The 19682-nt window shown below is 38.2% G+C and overlaps 1 protein-coding gene across 1 annotated transcript in view; it reads left to right on the forward strand.

Annotated features, from left to right (window-relative positions):
- Positions 1-327: 327 nt before the first annotated feature.
- LOC114574049 (coxsackievirus and adenovirus receptor-like) overlaps positions 328-19682 on the forward strand; it is a 253603-nt gene continuing 234248 nt past the window's right edge. The window contains exons 1-2 of the mRNA XM_028606343.1: positions 328-491; positions 1457-1786. Of these exons, the coding sequence (XP_028462144.1) occupies positions 443-491; positions 1457-1786 (379 nt within the window). The 5' untranslated portion in view covers positions 328-442. The remainder of the gene's footprint in view (positions 492-1456; positions 1787-19682) is intronic.

Here is a 19682-nt window from a genome sequence, read left to right on the forward strand (position 1 = left end):
ATTTAAATATTTATCAGCCTTTTCTAATTATTGCAACAACTGTCATGCTATATTCACCAAACTTCTAACAACAATATAAACAGCAATTTATAAGTCTTCATGAAGGCAATATAACAGCACACATAAATATTTATTTAAATAATGGTCACAATGTTAAAATAATACCAGTATATAACTGAACAGCAATATGTACCTGTTGTATTTTAATGCGGGCTGATTATTGGCTCTTTGCCTTCAATGATTGGATTGGTTATGTTAAGTCATTTAGAAGGTAAACCAATCAGAGGCAGATTTGGGGCAGGAAATTTCTTTTTTTGAAGAAAAGCAAAACACACTCCCTTTCCTCTTCAGTAGATGCTTCCTCTTTTCTGTATAAAGGAGACAACGGTTCTTCTTTCCTCTCTAAAGGAGATAACGGAGGATCTACACTCTCTCGGCTCTTATGGCTCCATTTCTGTTCATGTTGTTATTTCTCTCTGGAGCAGCTTCAGGTAAATAATACAGCCGATATAGTACTAGTATGTATGTATATGTTCTGTGTAGTTGCTGAACTCCAGTAAGTAGTCTGGAAATCTGTTTTATTCTCTCTAAACATCAGATGAAGTGATTCTTCTCTCTAATACAGATGATGCTGAACTGAGTCTCAGCATAGCTATGTTAGCTTGCTGATGCTTCATCATTCTAACATTAGCTAACGTTAGCAGCTAGCCACTAAATTAGTAAATAGTTCATGTTCTGTCAACAGTATAACGTTAGCAGTTGCGGTTCTTGGCATGGCCGAACCGGGCATTTTTTTTATTGTTGCTCTCTGCTCTTGTTAAATTTTTTATGATTTGTATATATTTTTGGCATATTAATGTATATAGTGTATATTTATTTTACGTTCTGATAACCTATACTGTCATATTTTGTGCAGAATTGTGTTCATTGTCTTTGGCAATGTTGGAGGTGGAGATTGTGCACCTTAAAAAGTGTTTCCTGTTCTAATTGCAATAGTTAAATAACTGGATTGTATTAAGTGTGTTTTTCAAATGTTCTAATGAAGGATTTGTGCGGGAGTTTAATGCCTGACCGTTGGCATTAAATTACGGAGGGTGGGGTTAGCAGGCTAGCTAGCTACCAAACAAGCTAGCTAACCTAACGTTATTATCACTAACATAGCGGACTAATGGAGAATACATCGGTTACATCTTTTTACATGGCTACTTTATTTACTAAGCATCATCGGTATTAGAGAAAATAATCACTTTATCTGATGTTTAAAGTAAATAAATAGCCTTGCAGCCTACTTCCTGACTGAGCCCTTAGCAAGCTAACGTTAGCTAGCTAACTAGCCGTCTGGGCGGACACTAAGTTAGTCAAATGTAACAGCTTAATGTGCATGGACACACCTGTAGAGAACTGTTGAAATAACATGACTTTTTATTATTAATAGTAATTTATTATTGTTTTTCAGGCCTGATTGAGGTAACAGTGCACCCTGGAGATGACGTCACTCTGCAATGTCAGTCTGATGATACCTCCATCAGTGATGTAAAGTGGACCAGACCTGACCTGAAGCCAGATACCGTCCTCTATTACAGTGATGGTCACTTGAATACAACCCACCAGAATCCATCCTTTAAGGACAGGGTGGAGCTGGTGGACAGAGAGCTGAAGGACGGAAAAGTGCCTTTAACTCTAAAGAATGTGAGCAGACACGATGCTGGAACGTACGAGTGTCGAGTTAAACCAGCTGATACTAACCAAATCAGACTCATCAGCACCATCCGTCTGCTGGTTCCAGGTGAGGTAGTCTCTCTCAGTGAGTGTTTCTGAGTATCAGGTTGTAGCTGCAGCTCCTCTAGAGTCTCCCATGATGAGTCAGACAGAGAGAGAATCACTTCAAATCATCCTAACATTTAGAGTATAAATGTGCTTAGATTTGTGGTAGCATGCTAGCTAGTTGACCAGTTAGCGAGCAAGCAAGCTAACATTAGCCACTCAGCTAAAACCACAATATGACGATTAGGGCTGGGCGATATGGCTGAAAACTGTATCACGATATAATTGTTTCATATCAGTCGATATTGATAATTCTTGATATTTTTTATGACCTATTTAAAATAAGGACCAAGAGACAAATATTCAATTTAAACTTTTTTATTTTAAACTTAACCTTCCTCTGATTATAATCCCCTCAGTAATAAAGGCAGAAATGTCAACACAACCATGGAAGACACTCAAATAATTAAAATTTAGTCTAAAGTAATAACTAAAAAAGTAAATAAAAGAGTTTAAAATCACGATGAACACGTAACAATTGTCTCTAAACATCGAGGTGCAAAATTAAAGAATATGTAAGACGGTCTGACCTTTCCTGTTTTATCGACAGTTTCCTCGCTCGCTGCGGCACTCATTTTCCATTTATCACTCCACGCCAGTTCTGGTATTGAAGAACTCAACACGAGACAATGATATCTAACCAATCTTGATACTGTTAAATGATTGGCTGTTACCGTGTCACTCCCTATGTTGCTAGGTTACCAGAGAATGAGTGCCTTTGTTCATTTGAATCACTGACTATGAGAGAGATCAGATCTAATATGAAACAACATTTCCTGAAGGATTAGACCTGAACTATTGATGAGTCATGTCAACACGTATCTCAGTGAGGAGCTTCTTCATGTGTTGACCTCGTGGTAATAAAGTCCTCTGATATCTCTGATCATTAACATCCCTTCTGCTGTGTTACACCTGATGGAGGTCTTCAGAAATACCATGACTTTTATTGATTACTATTGTTTGTCTTCAGGTTCAGAGGATAGAAACTCCTCCCCTGGAGGCCGATACCACGGACTGACAGCAGGTGTTCTGATTCTTGTTGCTGCTGCAGTGGGTGGTGTCCTGATATATTAAAGACACAAGAACAAGAGATCAGGACAACCTGCTGCTGATGATGATGATGATGATGATGATCATGAAGCATCAGCCGATAAGTTCAGAGCTCTTAACACCTTTTAAAAGTCTTAAAAGTCAAATGTAGGTCAGTTAAAATGTTTTTTAACAGCAGAGTGATGTTTGAATGAAGAACACAGAGATGTTCAGACAATATCAACTCAGCAGTAATACACAGAAATACTTTGCTCCATGAAACAGATTAAATGTGATAACATTATGTATGTAACAATAACATTCAACGCTGAGCTGTATCCCAGCAAGCTTTTAATAGAAAATAATGTTTCTTTAGTTGTAAATATCAGCAGACTGAGCACCCACCAAATATCTTATAATCAGGTGTAAAGAGATCTTCAACATGTCTTCTGTTTGGGTGTTTTGGTAATAATACATTTTATATGGGGGTAATTTTAAATGATTGTTTTCTGCTCGGCCATATAAAGCATCATGGTGCCTTCTAAGAATAATATGTTTCCAGCTAATGATTTAAAATCAACTAACATTGAATAGTTTAAACTGAGGAGTTGATAACATTGTGAATATTGTTGTTATTGTAATTATAAAATCATCTGATACAGCTCAGAATATCTCAGGGGGACATAGAGGACGAGTCTGTCTCTAAATAAGACCTTAAATTGGATTTATTTTCTATGAAGTAGAATTACATGATGTTTGCTAAAGAAAATGTTATGAAATGTGAACTATACCAAAGTGATGATCTTCTCAAATCAGTTGATAATTATTTAGCCCTTGTGTGGTCCTTCGGGTCCCGGTGACCCGAAGGACCACATAAGGGTTAATATGAATCGATGGATGAAATAATAATGATCAGAGACATGATGGAAGTTGATAACTCAGTTTTAACATTCAGATACCTTAATGGGCCTTAAACATATTTGCTACATTTGTATCAAGTTGTTACTTTTATATATTCATTTTTGTGTGTTTTTTTATTCTTTGAAAACAAGTAAAGCCACTCCAAATATGAAAGCTCATATTGTGTGTGTGTGTGTGATATATATTAATATATGAATATGTTAACTGTGTAGAGGAGGATCAAAGACTGGGGGGAGGATGTGATCCTGAGAGACTAAGACCTGAATCTGATGGAGGGTCTCTGGTCTCAGCTGAAGACACCTTTGTCCAACATGTCTCCAGGATTTAGAGAAACTCTCTCACACTGGTTTCATGGTTCTCTCAGTCAGCGTTGTCGGGGCGATGAAGTCGGGGCGATGAGGTCATCACCATGTTCAGTGAGTTATGAACCAGAATGTGTTATTATAGGGTTACGTGCAGTAACTTTTGTTTTTCTAAAGGTGAAACCACATACAGGAAACACCGTACAAATAACAAAAAGACAAGAAAACAAAGACATACAGTGCAAAAATGTTTCCTATACATACAATATACACAATTTTACACAATACTACCGGAGAACTCTCTAAAAGAAAATCTATATTGACATTAGATGTGCTAATTAAGCTGATTTATTGCACATTGAACAAAGGAGTTTTTACTCCTATTCAGTGTTGGGCAAGTTACTTCCAAAATGTTATACATTATAGATTACATGTTACTGACATTTGAGAGTAATTACTTATACTAGAATATTACTGCCTCTGAATTGTAATTTTCACCAAAATAACAGCAGAAGTTTGACTTGGCAGGTAGCTTGTTAATTTCACCACCGGATCAATAAAGTCTCATCTTTATCTACTCTGATACATCATCGATCTTTCATATTATTTTGTATAATTAATATGAATATGCAAAGTAAATAAAGCTATACAAATAGATAAGTAAAACGTACAATAGGCAAGTAGGAGAAAATGAAAATACTCAATTAAAAGTACCTTACAGTTGTATTGAAGTACGGCATAGTTGTTAAATGTTTGTTTAAAGCACTTGAATAAGATATCCATGTTGTTTAGTTTAAAACAGTCTAAAGGAAATGGCCAATTATAGTGTGATTAAAAAATTATTTTGCGTTAAAATGCGTTACTGGGATTGTAACGGGTACAATATTACCCAAATTTAACTAGTAATGTGTTATATTACTGCGTTACTGCAAAAAGGAATACATTACTTTTGTAACGCGTTACTCCCAACACTGCTCCTATTGCTCTTAAAACTGCAGCATCTCATAAATGTTTTGCTCTTTAAGCATTTTGTTATAAACAGGGAGCTCCCATTACAGTTTGTTTCTCTTATAACACTCAGGAGTTAATAATTTAATACAATTAATTCTGAGATTTTTACAGTGCAAAGAATGAAGTAAACATGCAATCAACAACTGAAGAGGTAGGCCTTTGTTTCAGTTAGAGGAGGGAAATGAAGTCAGTACGGCGCCATGTTGCCTGTCTTGGTCTGTTCCTGTAGTCAGAGAACAAAATGAAGGATACTTAGTGGGTGGAGCGTGTGGTATCAAAAGGCTTAAAGCACATTTCAAATGTGCACCTGCCCCACACTCTCATCTGTGTCAGGATGTGGTGTCAGTTCCTCTTTAATGTTGGTAGAGAGAAACTGCAGCTCTTTATCAGACAGTATGTCTGAACAGACTGGTGAAGTTTCACAGCAAACAACTACATAGTACGAGTAAAGGTGACTGTAAGCCGGTTACAGAGCATAGGAAAGTCACGGCCTTTAAAGGCGGACATTTCAGTTCAGTTAAGCCAGCAAAGATGACACAACTTAAATGACTAGTTAAGATTATAAAAATGATGGTGGTTTGGGTTCAAACACTCCCGCGACACAAACACCTGTTTCCTTTCTTGTGTGTTCTCCTTAAAGGGGTGATAGAATGATTATATAGGGTATTTCACACTGTTCCTTAAGGTCTGTTCCTCCTAACAGGGTATCTAACATTGGTAATGGCCCAATTGCTATTCTAATTGCTCCGTAATAGAATACTCTGAATTGGCTTTAGAATGAACGAGAGGTTTTCTGCCATATAAGGTATGCTCATGAATAGTGCTGGGCGGTATACCGGTTCATACCGAATACCGGTGTTTATTTTCGTTATGATATGAATTTTTAATATATCGCCACTCTGTTGTATTTGATTACACGGCCGTGTCTGTTGTTACCTGTGGTGCTAACGCTAGCTGTGGCGCTAACGTTACTCTGCCGAGCTAACGTTAAGACCTGTCGCCTCAAGCATGCAGCGGAGTAACACAATGAACACAATAACCATCCACATAGGGTCCCACTACAGATCGTCGAGAAAGATGGTTCAGAGCAATGATTAAAACACGGATTTAACACGTCTCCTCTCGCTGAAATATTTCCGCCAAACCGCCAACGTTATTCAAACATTTTGTTTTGAAAAGGAAGCATGTTAAAGTTCATGATATGTGTATTTATTTAATTTATTTTACTACTTTGTCTTTTGCACAATAAAAAAACTAGTTTAGATTCTGTAACTGTTTCATGTATTCTCCTTCATATAACGTTATATAATGTTCATTCTTCTCCATATAACGTTATATAATGTTCATTCTTCTTCACATAACGTTATATAATGTTCATTCTTCTCCATATAACGTTATATAATGTTCATTCTTCTCCATATAACGTTATATAATGTTCATTCTCCTTCACATAACGTTATATAATGTTCATTCTCCTTCATATAACGTTATATTATGTTCATTCTCCTTCATATAACGTTATATAATGGTGTGGAGCCAAGCAAACACTTTAGAAATTAAAATTTTTAGTAAACGTGATGACATTGAAACGTTTGTTTTTATATTCTGACAGTACTGAACACTGACAGTAGAATAAGCCATTATAAACCTATATAAAGACCCAGTCAAGCAAAAGAAAGAAAATACCGTGATATACCGTGAAACTGCCAGAATCTTGAAAAATACAGTGATATACATTTTTGGTCATACTCATGAATATTTAGATATCAGCTGCACACTGATTGGTTGCAGACAAAGAGCTGCCCCGCAACACACACACACACACACACACACATGTCCGGCGCACAAACACACACACACAAACACACACAGAGACACACTCTCTGTTAAGTTACCGATAGACTTCTAAAAGTACAGACATGCCTGGGCGCAAGGGTCAGTGTATATTTTGGTCATTTGATTTTCATTTCATGAACAGATATTAAAAAACAAAAAACAAATTTAAAATTAAAATTAAATACAAGGCGTTTTTTCCTTTTCATTGTCAAAAGGGAATGTCAAAATTTAAAACATGCTTCGATTTTTTATTTTGTATTTCACTGTAACAAAAAATTAAATCACTAGAAAACAGAAATTAAAAATGCCTGTTTTTTTCATATTCTGAGACCGGATGTTGCATTTCCAAGGCAGTATAGCCTCTTAATGCATCCATGAGTAGCACCGGAAATGACAACATCCGGCCTCTGAAAATGAAAAAAAAAACAGGCCTTTTTTCGTTTCTATTTTTTCGAGTGATTTTATTTTTTGTAATATGAAATAGAAAATGAAAATCAAAGCATATTTAAAATTTCTCCCATCCCCTTTTGACAATGAAAAGGAAAAACTGAGAGCACACACACACACACACCAATGCAAAGTTTCAACACTTTCATTACAACTAGTGTTGTGTAACGTTACCCTTGGGACATAAAAAAACTCCACCAAGGAATCCCAGCTGACACCATTCCCGCTCCATTGTCCGATATCTCCTCGTCCTAAACACTTGTATTGTTCAGCCTGGAACACTGCATTTACTACCGTGGTTCATTTTCAATATCCTTGAAAAACTTCTAAACATTTTTCTAAAGTCCACAGCGCAGCTTGCAGCTTAGCTCGTGTGTGAGATCCTGACAGAGCTCCAGGGTGGAGATTGGCTGACTGGCTGACTTTACATAATCATTTTATCTGTTTATCATATCAACAATGTTTCAAAGGCCAATGGTTCCTGCTGACTGTCCTTGTTTCAGTGTCACCGGTCAGTCCAGTTTGTTGTAGAAAAAAATATACATGGAAATGGTGTTACAATTACCCAGAAAGTAGAGAGTATTTCCCTCTGAGTAGACGTAGAAAGTGGCATTAAAAGAGCATTTGAACATAACATTAATTGAGTACTTGTACAACACATTGTGTTCTCTTACAGGCTGTCTGGGGTTTTTTCAGTTATGGTTTCTTGATGCATGAGGAAATGCAAAGCTGCTGAGAATAGTGAACAGAGGAAGTGGTTTGTTTAGGGGGAACAAAAAAAAATGAAAAAAACAGCACCAAAGTCACAGTAACTCAGTTTAGACTCCATATAAGGTAATTTATTCAGTGTGAAGTGAGTCAAACATGAACTAATCTTTTAAATATCTGTCCCATGCAGCAGGTTGTATAACCCTAATATATTAAGTATATGTTCATCAATGAGCAGGAGCAGCACCATAAACCCTCTCTCTCTCACTGATAAATGCTGCTTATCTTTTCCCTATAACTCGATGATAAAACTGTCAGTATAGAGAGAGACGAAATATTAAATGTCTTAATTTAGTTTCCTGTTTTTGGGCATCTGGCTGTTGCAGCAGCAGGTCAGCTGATGCAAGGTACAGAGTATGTGTTTATTGTGGCAGACTTCTCTATTGCTTCTACAATAAAACTCCCATCCTCCAATAAAATCCTTCATAATAAAAACCTTAAGCAACTTGTTTTGGGGTAGAACTGTTTAATGTGTAAAGAGTGAGGAAAGGTACACTGTAAAACGGATTTTGGAGGGTAGTAAATACAACACATGCAAATTGTTTAAATTTTACTGCAAGTATATTAGTCAGCAAGCAAATATACAATAATGGGTAAATTCTACCTACATTACATATCTTATAACAGTAACATTTGCAGCCTAAAAAAAATCTGTGCCTGAGCACGGTGACAACCGGTTCATCATTAGCTTACTTTTGAGGCTCTGGACCTTCTTGAGCAGCTTTGCTCTGTCAAGCAGCAAAAGAGTTTCTGAAATACTTTAAGTATACTCAAGCTTCTTGGAATCCTCAAGTTTGAGGACGTAGATCAACCCCGTCAACAGCACACATGCCTCGGTTCGGTTTCCACACACGTTCATTGGTTCAATTGGTTTCACTCCATCGCAATCGACACGTCTGCTGTATGCTCCTTGGCTGCAGGATTATGGATCACAAGCACCTTCTTGGTTTAGTTTCCTAATTTTTGTCCTCCATGTTAAAAAAAGAAACAAAAATATTCACTTTTAAGTCAAGGACAATAACAACACATTTATTGATCACGTTTTCTTGGTCAAGCCAAAATCAACCCAAGTAGAGTTTGTTTTTAATAATCAACACTTCAATACAATTAAGTGACGAATCAAAACAGTGACATTATGGCCTTTTTCTCACCTCAAATGTTTTTAAAACCCTATTTTAGTAACTATTATATTAGCAGTAATATGAGATATTGCAAAAGGTGTGTTGGTTTAAAAACCTGCATTGCTAATATAACCAAGTTACATTATGATTTTAATTGTGGATAGACCTCCTGCCTCATTACAAACTACACTGACATTAGGAGGCGTGGCATGTCTGTCCCATAATGGTGGCCGTGCCCACGTATCCACAGTTTGGATTTTACAGCGTACCCTTTGAGTAGGTTAACCCATGCAAAACACTGACATCTGAGGATGTGAACTGTAAAAGTAAACAAGCTGCATTAGTAATCTTATACTGGAATGATTAACCGAAAACTAAACCTCACAGGATGTTTTAGTTCAGGGGCTTTCACCAGAAGTTATTCTGCGGTATGAATAAAAACTGTGACTATAAAGAAGGTGGAGCAGGAAAGAGGAAGCAGCAGCCATCTTTACTGATCAGACACACACACACACACACACACACACACACACACACACACACACACAGAGCTCTGACTGACCTCAGTCTACTTTATTAACTCTTCTCTCTCTGCAGCATCACACTACTTGTTCTCTTGTTAAGTTACAGAAACACTTTGACCTGTTTGTTGGTCATTGTTATATTCTATATTTATTAGAGATAAATACATTACAGTGTATCTGGTGCTTTGAATTACAGCTATATTTGGTTCCTAATAGTTAAATGTGTATGTAGAGCTCTCTGTTTTCAGCTTTATGTCTGATTCTGTCTTCCTGTAAGAGTTTATGTTTCCTAGGATGGTGAAGACATGTCCCGCCTTACTCTGCCTCTGATTGCCTTATTCTGGTATGTTTACCCTAACCCTAACCAATCTCACTCCTCATGTTAGAATCAGTTCAGCTTCATGGGTGTGTCTTTGGCAGAAGAACCTAAATGTGACATGTTTTGCATTCAGATAAAATAACTTGTTGGAACTGATCCAAGAAACACAGAAACATGTTTACTTTCAGACAAACAGCTGATCTGATAGAAAACAGATGCACTGAACTGTATGTAACATATAAATTAACTCTTTTCAGATATTGATAGTTCTGTTCCTGTCTGTCCACTGGGCCTTTTGTCCCTCCAGTGGTGGAGCTGATTATTCTGCAGACTCCCCGTCAGTGAAAGCCTTCCCAGTGAAATGCTCATCTGGAGAACAGGGTGAAAGCTGCCTCCTGCTGGCTGTCTGACTGCATTACATCATGCTTTCTTTCTTCTCTAAGCCTCGGCACATGATCGGCATCTTTAATTATAAACACTGGACACTTTTATATATATGTGTGTGTGTGTGTGTGTGTGTGTGTGTGTGTGTGTGTGTGTGTGTGTGTGTGTGTGTGTGTGTGTAGCTGCTGTGGGGTTAATATTGTTTATATATCTCTGGTAGCACCTGCTATACGGTCATTTTAATTTAACTATGTGAGTTTGGTCTCTGTTGTGTTTTCTGGTTCTGAAATGAATGAACTGTTGGTTTGGACACTCTGGTGTGTGATGTCATGTGTCTGTTGTCATGGTGATGATCTTTATTTTGTAGCCTAAATGTTCCTCTAATACAGTGACGGTAGAATTAAAACTCCATAAGTTAAAGAGCTGTGAGCTGTTCCCTGCTGAACTGATCATGTGTAAAGAAAGAGAAGGAGCTGTGCTGCCACCTGCTGGCTGTCTTTACTCAACTGAAAATGATGATGCTATAAAGGGTCTGATATGATGCTCATCCAGAGAGAGGTTTACTATCAGCAGCTTATTGAAAATGATAAGAAGATGGATATAAAGGGTCTGATATGATGCTCTCATCCAGAGAGAGGTTTACTATCAGCAGCTTATTGAAAATGATAAGAAGATGGATATAAAGGGTCTGATATGATGCTCTCATCCAGAGAGAGGTTTACTATCAGCAGCTTATTGAAAATGATAAGAAGATGGATATAAAGTCTCTGTTTTTCATGCACGAGATGTGTGCGCGTTAAAACACGCAGCACCTGACTGGCAACGATACGGCGGCTGGGGCAGATGAACTCACACTGGTCTCTTTTCTGTAAATAGGCTACAATTAAACCTTCGTGAGTAGAAAGCCAATACTTATCAATGCACTCACCTGTGTAGACCGGCATCAACATGTAGAAAGCGATAGTTCAATCTGCTCTGTCTGCTCAGTCCACTCTTATCCACCGCGCTGTTTTACGCAAACACAGCTCTACTCTGCAAATAGAGAATTTTTACAAACAAGCTAAAAGAAAAGCTGTCGGTTTGTAGTCTAACTGTTTATCTTAGTTTGCCGGGAATCTGGACATTTGGAACAAACTTCCCGCTGGAGCGGTAAATCTATGGAGGTATTATAAGTGGCTACTTCATATGCACGTGAATGACGCGATCGTTATGTTCGAGTTCTTCATTCTTGATGATGATGATGATGATGCTGATGTTGTATTATTTTGCAACAACATCGTTTCATTGCAAAGAGGCATACATGACGAGTGCAAAGCCTGCTTATCAGTCCATTCATCATTAAAGCTGGGCTTCTGGCTTTTCCACGTCAACTTTTCCCTTCAGCCTCTTTGACGGTGACATGTTTACCTGACAACAGCCTTTCTTTCTGCAAGCATTTTCCACCAATCAGGACGCTGCATACTACAATAATGTTTCCATAATCACAGACTTTAACCATCACTCCTCAGTGAACTGCCTCCTAGTCTGAGATCTATTTCTAGTTAAAGAGCCAGTTATCATTAGGGAGTTTCCATGTTTTTTAGTGGAAGAGTTTGCTCACACTAATACATCTAAAAAAAAATAGAGCATTAATTCAGTAAGAAAGTGAAAATTTCGAACAAGAATAGGCGTATTAAGTATAAATACATTTTATTTCAAAGTCCGGCCCCCAGAGTGTCTGCTTAGAAAAAATTCTGGCCCTTTAAAAAATGTAGTTGATGACCCCTGTTATACAGTACAGGCCAAAAGTTTGGACACACCTTCTCATTCAATGTGTTAACACCTGACTGCTTTCTCATGTGGTGTATATACAACATGATTCTCATTACTGCTGTGGGTGTAAGGTCAATGTGCTTACATAATTGCAAAATGGTTCTCGACTGTTGTAGAAAGAAGTGGCTGAAGAAACACTTGAAATTCATGTTTTTTGGTCTAAACGTCATACCCAAATTAAAAGTGGTACAGCTCCCATATACTTTGACACTCAGGGGTGTGCCTGATATCATTGGAAAGGTGATTGATGTGGGTTTGTTTGTGTATTTGAGAAGTGTTGTATTTTGTAGTTTTTTGGCTTTTTATTTGCACTTTTCAAATAGAAATAAAAACACACAGACATATTTGTAGAAAAGAATTCATATAAAATCCATTTTTGAGTCTTTTAGCTTCTGAATTTGTTTCTGTAGTAAGCTGAGACGTGGCTAATGCTGTGTTGTCTGTCACCTGTCAGATGTGTTTACAGCAGTGTATTTTAATAATTTTACAGATTTATAACTTGGACAGAAATAAAAAATCTCCATTCTAGCCTCTGTAACTCTGTGTCAGTAAGGCCTAGAATCACCCTGACACAACTTGAGTGTTTCCTTTCCAATGATATCAGGCACACCCCTGGGTGTCAAAGTATATGGGAGCTGTACCACTTTTAATTTGGGTATGACGTTTAGACCAAAAAACATGAATTTCAAGCATTTCTTCAGCCACTTCTGTCTACAACAGTTGAGAACCATTTTGCAATTATGTAAGCACATAATGTAATCTGAAAACTGCTGCCCTGATTAAAAAACACAATGCAACTGATCTCTGCTGGTATTCTGTCTGGAATGGAAATTTCTAAGTGACCCCAAACTTTTGACCGGTAGTGTACTTTGCTCCATTAATGAGCAAATGTAATCCATTACTTCAGCCCAGCTGATATATTACAGCAAGCTTTAAACAGAAAATGTTTCTTTAGTTGTAAATATCAGCAGACGGAGCCCCCACCAGATATCTTCTAATCAGGTGTAGAGAGATCTTCAACATGTCTTCTGTTTGGGTGTTTTGGTAATAATACATTTTTATATGGAGGGAATTTTAAATGCTTGTTTTCTGCTGGGTAATATAAAGCCTCAGGGTGCCTGCTTGGAATAATATATTTCCAGCTAATGATTTAATATCAGCTAACCTTGAATGGTTTAAACTAAGGAGTTGATTACATTGTGAATATTGTTGTTATTGTAATTTTACAATCATCTGAGGACGATTCTGTCTCTAAATAAGACCTTAAACTGGATTTATTATGTATAAAGTAGATTTACATTATGTTTCCATAGGAAAGGTTATGAAATGTGAATTATACCAAAGTGATGATCTTATAAAGCAGTTGATAATTATTTAATATGAATCAATGGATGAAATAATAATGATCAGAGACATGATGGAAGTTGATAATCAGCATTAACCTTAATGTGCCTTAAACTGTTTTAGTCTACAAATACTTTATATATAAATACTCTATATTTGGATTCAGAGTTGTTACTTTTATATATTCATTGATGTGTGTTTTTTATTCTTTGAACATAAATAAAACCTCTCCAAATATCAACCTGTGTGTGTGTTATATTAATATATTAATATGTTAAATGTATAGAGGAGGATCAGAGACTGGAGGAAAGATGTGATCCTGAGAGACTAAGATCTTTACTTCTAACAATCAAGATATTGCTCTTACTGGCATTGTATTTGATATCAAAATCTGCACCGTACTGAGAGCAAACCTTCAACAGTTGTTGCACCCCAGCACTATTTGGGCAAATGATTACCAAATCATCTGCACACATAACGTGATTAGTGAGAGTAGTGCCTATCATGCATCCTGTATTGCAGTTATTTAATTGTTGTGACAAATCATCCATATACACATTAAAAAGGAAAGGTGACAAAATACCACTCTGACGAACTCCGTTACCAACAGTAAATGGTTCAGAAACAGAACCCCCCTTTTCACAGATGTAAACATAAACCTTATAAATGGACTCAAGTTGATTTCCTGTTGAAGTGTATGTGAATGGCATCTGTCACTACTCAAAGTGAGTACCGTAGATTGCAGATTTGAGTTGCGCATGCGCCACTTTGCGACGTTAGCTCAAAACGCCATTCAAGTGACAGCCTTTGTTGTGTTTGATTGCTAACTTGTAGCTATATTCAAAAACTTTTAGCTATCTTTGATTGTTTGATTGCTAACGTTAGCTCAAAATGCCGTTAGCATCTAGTAGGCTACTTGATTGCTAACGTTAGCTCAAAATGCCGTTAGCATCTAGTAGGCTACTTGATTGCTAACGTTAGCTCAAAATGCCGTTAGCATCTAGTAGGCTACTTGATTGCTAACGTTAGCTCAAAATGCCGTTAGCATCTAGTATGCTACTTGATTGCTAACGTTAGCTCAAAACGCCGTTAGCATCTTAGCTAACGTTTTAGCTAGTGCCCTAAATATATAATATTTTAGCTATCTATAATTGTAAACAGTAGCTGGATCCGGACACCGGATCCCTTGGCGTTAAGCCGTAAACCGTTTAAATCTGAGCATGCGCAACTCAAATCTGCACTCTACTCACTTTGGGTAGTGACAGCATCAGCTGACTGTAGCCGTTTCTCAATGTCAAGGATCCTTCCTTGACATTGAGAAACAGTTACTAAGTCAACAAGGTGCCAGGCTGTTGCCTAGCAATAGTTCCAGCCACACACACACACACACGCGCGCGCAGCAGCTCACAGTGCAGCGTCGTGTAGAAACAGATCAAGTGAGGGACGGAGATAAGTATGACCGGTTACACTCTCATGGTTACATTAATGTTCCTATTGATCCATCTGTCTGGAGCAGCTTCTGGTAAATATCACCTTTTATTGTGAAAAGATTGATGGACAACGTTAGTAATGTTTATTCATGTCATTCTGGTTAAATTAGCTGCAGTTTACCCCACATAAACGTTTTTATTGATGCGATTTGTAGCAGCTAACGTTAGCTAGTTGACCAAAGGGGGGAGATATTCATCCCAACACCGCGGCCAGCCAGACTCGGAGCTTCATCGGTGATGAGGTCTGTTCCCCCGACGTTAGCACCGTTATCACCCGGTGCTGGAGTTAGTACTGGCTCGGTTCTGGTGAACGTGTTGAACGGTGTTGTAACCTCATAACGGTAACGTTCCCCACCGAGCATTAGCTTTTGCATTAGCATGAGCTAGCTAACGCTAACGTTACACGTTAGCGTAGCACATTAAGCTGGGTCCATCGATATTGAAATGTATCAATAAATAAGATCTCTGCTGTGTTGCTGTGTTGTAAGTGAAAATGATGCCGTGTGGCAGAAAGCAAGCTGTATTACGGTTACTGAGTATCCTTGCTGTGTCATTGTAGATGTCGGTTCAGTGCTGCCTTCCCGATCCGTCCTGCGCATGCTCATTTAAAATACAATCAATGCAAAGCTTTTTATTTTTTTTTTTTTTTTTTTTATTGAACAATAGTAACAACCAAACTTGGCCTGGTACAATAAATGAAATGTCATCACAGACAACAGACAAGCACCTTACATAAGAGAGAAGAAAGAACACATAAACAAAGTAAAAAAAAAAAAAAACACTAGGGGTTTTCAGAAAGTTTCACAACCTCTATCAAAGTAGATAAGCTTAAGGCATTCTTTTTCTTCATTAACTTCAGAGATAAAACGTAATGACACAATTCTTTATGAAAAACATTAAAGTTTGGAAGTGTTTTCATCAATGCAAAGCTACCACGGCCTGTAGTTACATTTGTTGAGAGGTGACGTCAGGCTCGGTATCTCCACGTACCTCCGTGCGTTGTTTTTCAGAAGCACTTGTTGTAAATGTAACCGCTTAATGTGCAGGGACACACCTGTAGAGAACTGTTGAAACAACATTACTTTTTATTATTAATAGTAGTTTATTATTGTTTTTCAGACCTGATGGTAACAGTGGACCCTGGAGATGATGTCATTCTGCCATGTCGGGCTGCTGGTTCCTCCATCATAGCTGTAGTGTGGACCAGACCTGACCTGGAGCCAGATATCGTCTTCTTATACAGCGATGGACACTTCGAAACAGATGAACAGCATCCATCCTTTAAGGACAGGGTGGACCTGGTGGACAGAGATCTGAAGGACAGAGACGTGTCTTTAATTCTGAAGAATGTGAACAGACACGACGCTGGAAAATACGAGTGTCGAGTTCTATCAGCTGGTTCCAGACGTATAAAGAGAGCCATCATCAACTCTGATCCAATCAGAATCATCCGTCTGCAGGTTAGAGACCCAGCAGGTGAGTGAGTCTCTCTCAGTGAGTGTTTCTGAGTATCAGGTTGTAGCTGCAGTTTCTAACATCAGAGAGGATGAAGACTGCTCCACTATCCACACATCTACTGACTCATATGTTTTATTATCTTCAGGTTCTAACAGAGGACACCCTGAGGACAGAAACTCCTCCCTGTAGGCCTCATCGTTGGAGTGGCAGCAGGTGTTCTGGTTCTTGTAGCTGTTCCAGTAGCTGGTGTCCTGATGTATAAAAGACGTAAGAACTAGAGATCAGGACAACCTGCTGATGATGATGAAGCATCAGCTGATAACTTTATCAAAAACTCAGAACCAAGCTTCTGATGCATCGTGAATATTGTTGATATTATATGATAAGGGTTAACCCAACAGTGAGGTTGCCTCCGCTGAAGACCATTACTACCTGACAATGGACACCTCGAAGGGCATTAACCCGCTCATACCATGGTCACTTGCCAAATAACATATTTTTAAAAGATCAATTTATATTTTAATTTGTTTTACAATCGAAATCTAAAGTTTTTTTCCAAACAATAACTCTGTTTCCCTGGTTAGTTACGCCTGAGGGTTTGACTAATACCTGGAACAATCGTTCCCATCCTGTAAGGTTCCGACGAGCCAGAAGGCTAACGCTATGCTAGCAGGATCCAACATCAATAACATTGTGTACAGTTGGCAATCGGTACAAATAATTTGACAGTTTCGTTATTCTACAACAAGACCTCCTTCACTCACGCTGCCAAACTCGCCTTGGTGAAAATGACAATTTTACAGATTCTCAACTTCAGTGATGTCATTTACAGAAGTGCCTCAAACTCTCTCCTGAAAACACTGGATCTTGTCTACGTCAGTGCCATACGTTGTGTGACCAGAGCCCCTTCTGACACCCACCACTGTAACCTCTATGCATTAGTCGGCTGGCCCTCGTTACACAATCAACTCTTAACTCACTGGTGCCAACTCATCTACAAGTCCATGCTAGGCAAAGCCCTGCTGTACCTACGCTCACTGGTCACTATAAGTTTACCCCCCCGCAGCCTCCGCTCTAGCAGTTACATCTCCTTGGTCACCACACCTCCTTTGGCCGCCACTCCTTCCAGTCCACTTCTCAGCTGCAAATAACTGGAATGCACTTTAAAAAACTCTGAAACTCAAAACCATTATCTCACTAACTGCCTTTAAAGTACGCCTGTCTGACTTCCTGTCTGATCACTGTACATGCTAACTGTTCCCCATCAGTTTTGTGTCCCCTGATTGCTTTATTGTGTTCCATTATCTCTGTTACGCCCCATTGCATATTTGCACATATTCACCTGCATTGCTATCTCATTCTGTTTATGTTCTTTTGCGCTATTCATCCGTGTGTTAAACTGTCCTCCCACCGTTGTTGTCACACTATTTCACAATCTGCACTAACTGTATGTTAGTCTACTACGTTTCAGCATTTATATAGTCTGTCTATTTTGGTTTATTGTGTTACTACTGATCTACATCACTAACCAGACCACTATCTGCATTAACTGTTTTTTTTTTTTTTTTCTTCTACTGTCCTTTTTTTCTTTACTAAATCTCAGCTGTGTTATAAACTGTCTGTTCATGTTTGTTGGGTTATTACCATATTCAATCTTGCATATCCATCGTCTTACTTACGCCTCACTTGCAGCCAATCAGAATCGAGTACTGACCCAGACCATGGTTTGAGTAAAGCTCAGAATATCTCAGGGGGACATAGCGGACCAGTCTGTCTCTAAATAAGACCTTAACCCTTGTGTTTGACTTCGGGTCGAATTGAAAAAACAATTTTTGTTTTATATCATAAAATATGGGACGTAGAAATAAGCGCTGAAAATTTTAAGAAGAGAAATTTTATAATTTTAAAACGTTGGAAAAAGCAAAAACAAGGTTGAGGGGAAGACAACACAAGGGTTAAACTGTATTTATTATCGACAAAGTATTATTTACATGATGTCTGCTAAAGGAAATGTGAACTATACCGAAGTGATGATCTTTGAAATCACTTGATCATGAAGAGATGACATATGAATGAAGGGATGAAATACTAATGATCACAGACATGATGTGCAGTTCATATTCAGATACCATAATGTGCCTTAAACTGTTTTACTGTTATTATTATTATTATTATTATTCTGATAAATATTTTATTTTTTTGGATTCTCAAGTTGTTACTTTTATATATTCAGTAATGTGTGTTTTATTCTTTGAACACAAATAAAGCTGCTCCAAATATCCAACCTCATATTGTGTGTGTGTGTGTGTGTGTGTGTGTGTGTGTGTGTGTTAATATAATAAATGTGTAGAGGAGGATCAGAGACTGAATATATAATATATTAATATATTAACATGTTAACTGTGTAGAGGAGGATCAGAGAATGGGGGGAGGATGTGATCCTGAGAGACTAAGACCTGAATCTGATGGAGGGTCTCTGGTCTCAGCTGAAGACACCTTTGTCCAACATGTCTCCAGGATTTAGAGAAACTCTCTCACACTGGTTTCATGCTCCTCTCAGTCAGCGTTGTCGGGGCGATGAGGTCGGAGATGTATCCCAACCTCAGCAGTATACAGTGTAGTAGAGGGCGGTACAGTGTAGTAGAGGGTGGTACAGTATAGTAGAGGGTGGTACAGTGTAGTAGAGGATGGTACAGTGTAGTAGAGGGTGGTACAGTGTAGTAGAGGGGGCGGATGTAGTAGAGGGTGGTACAGTATAGTAGAGGGTGGTACAGTGTAGTAGAGGGTGGTACAGTGTAGTAGAGGGTGGTACAGTGTAGTAGAGGGTGGTACAGTGTAGTAGAGGATGGTACAGTATAGTAGAGGGTGGTACAGTGTAGTAGAGGGTGGTACAGTGTAGTAGAGGGTGGTACAGTATAGAGGGTGGTACAGTGTAGTAGAGGGTGGTACAGTGTAGTAGAGGGTGGTACAGTGTAGTAGAGGATGGTACAGTATAGTAGAGGGTGGTACAGTGTAGTAGAGGGTGGTACAGTGTAGTAGAGGGTGGTACAGTATAGAGGGTGGTACAGTGTAGTAGAGGGTGGTACAGTGTA

The sequence above is a fragment of the Perca flavescens genome, chromosome 19 (assembly GCF_004354835.1).
Source record: "Perca flavescens isolate YP-PL-M2 chromosome 19, PFLA_1.0, whole genome shotgun sequence".
NCBI lineage: Eukaryota > Metazoa > Chordata > Actinopteri > Perciformes > Percidae > Perca > Perca flavescens.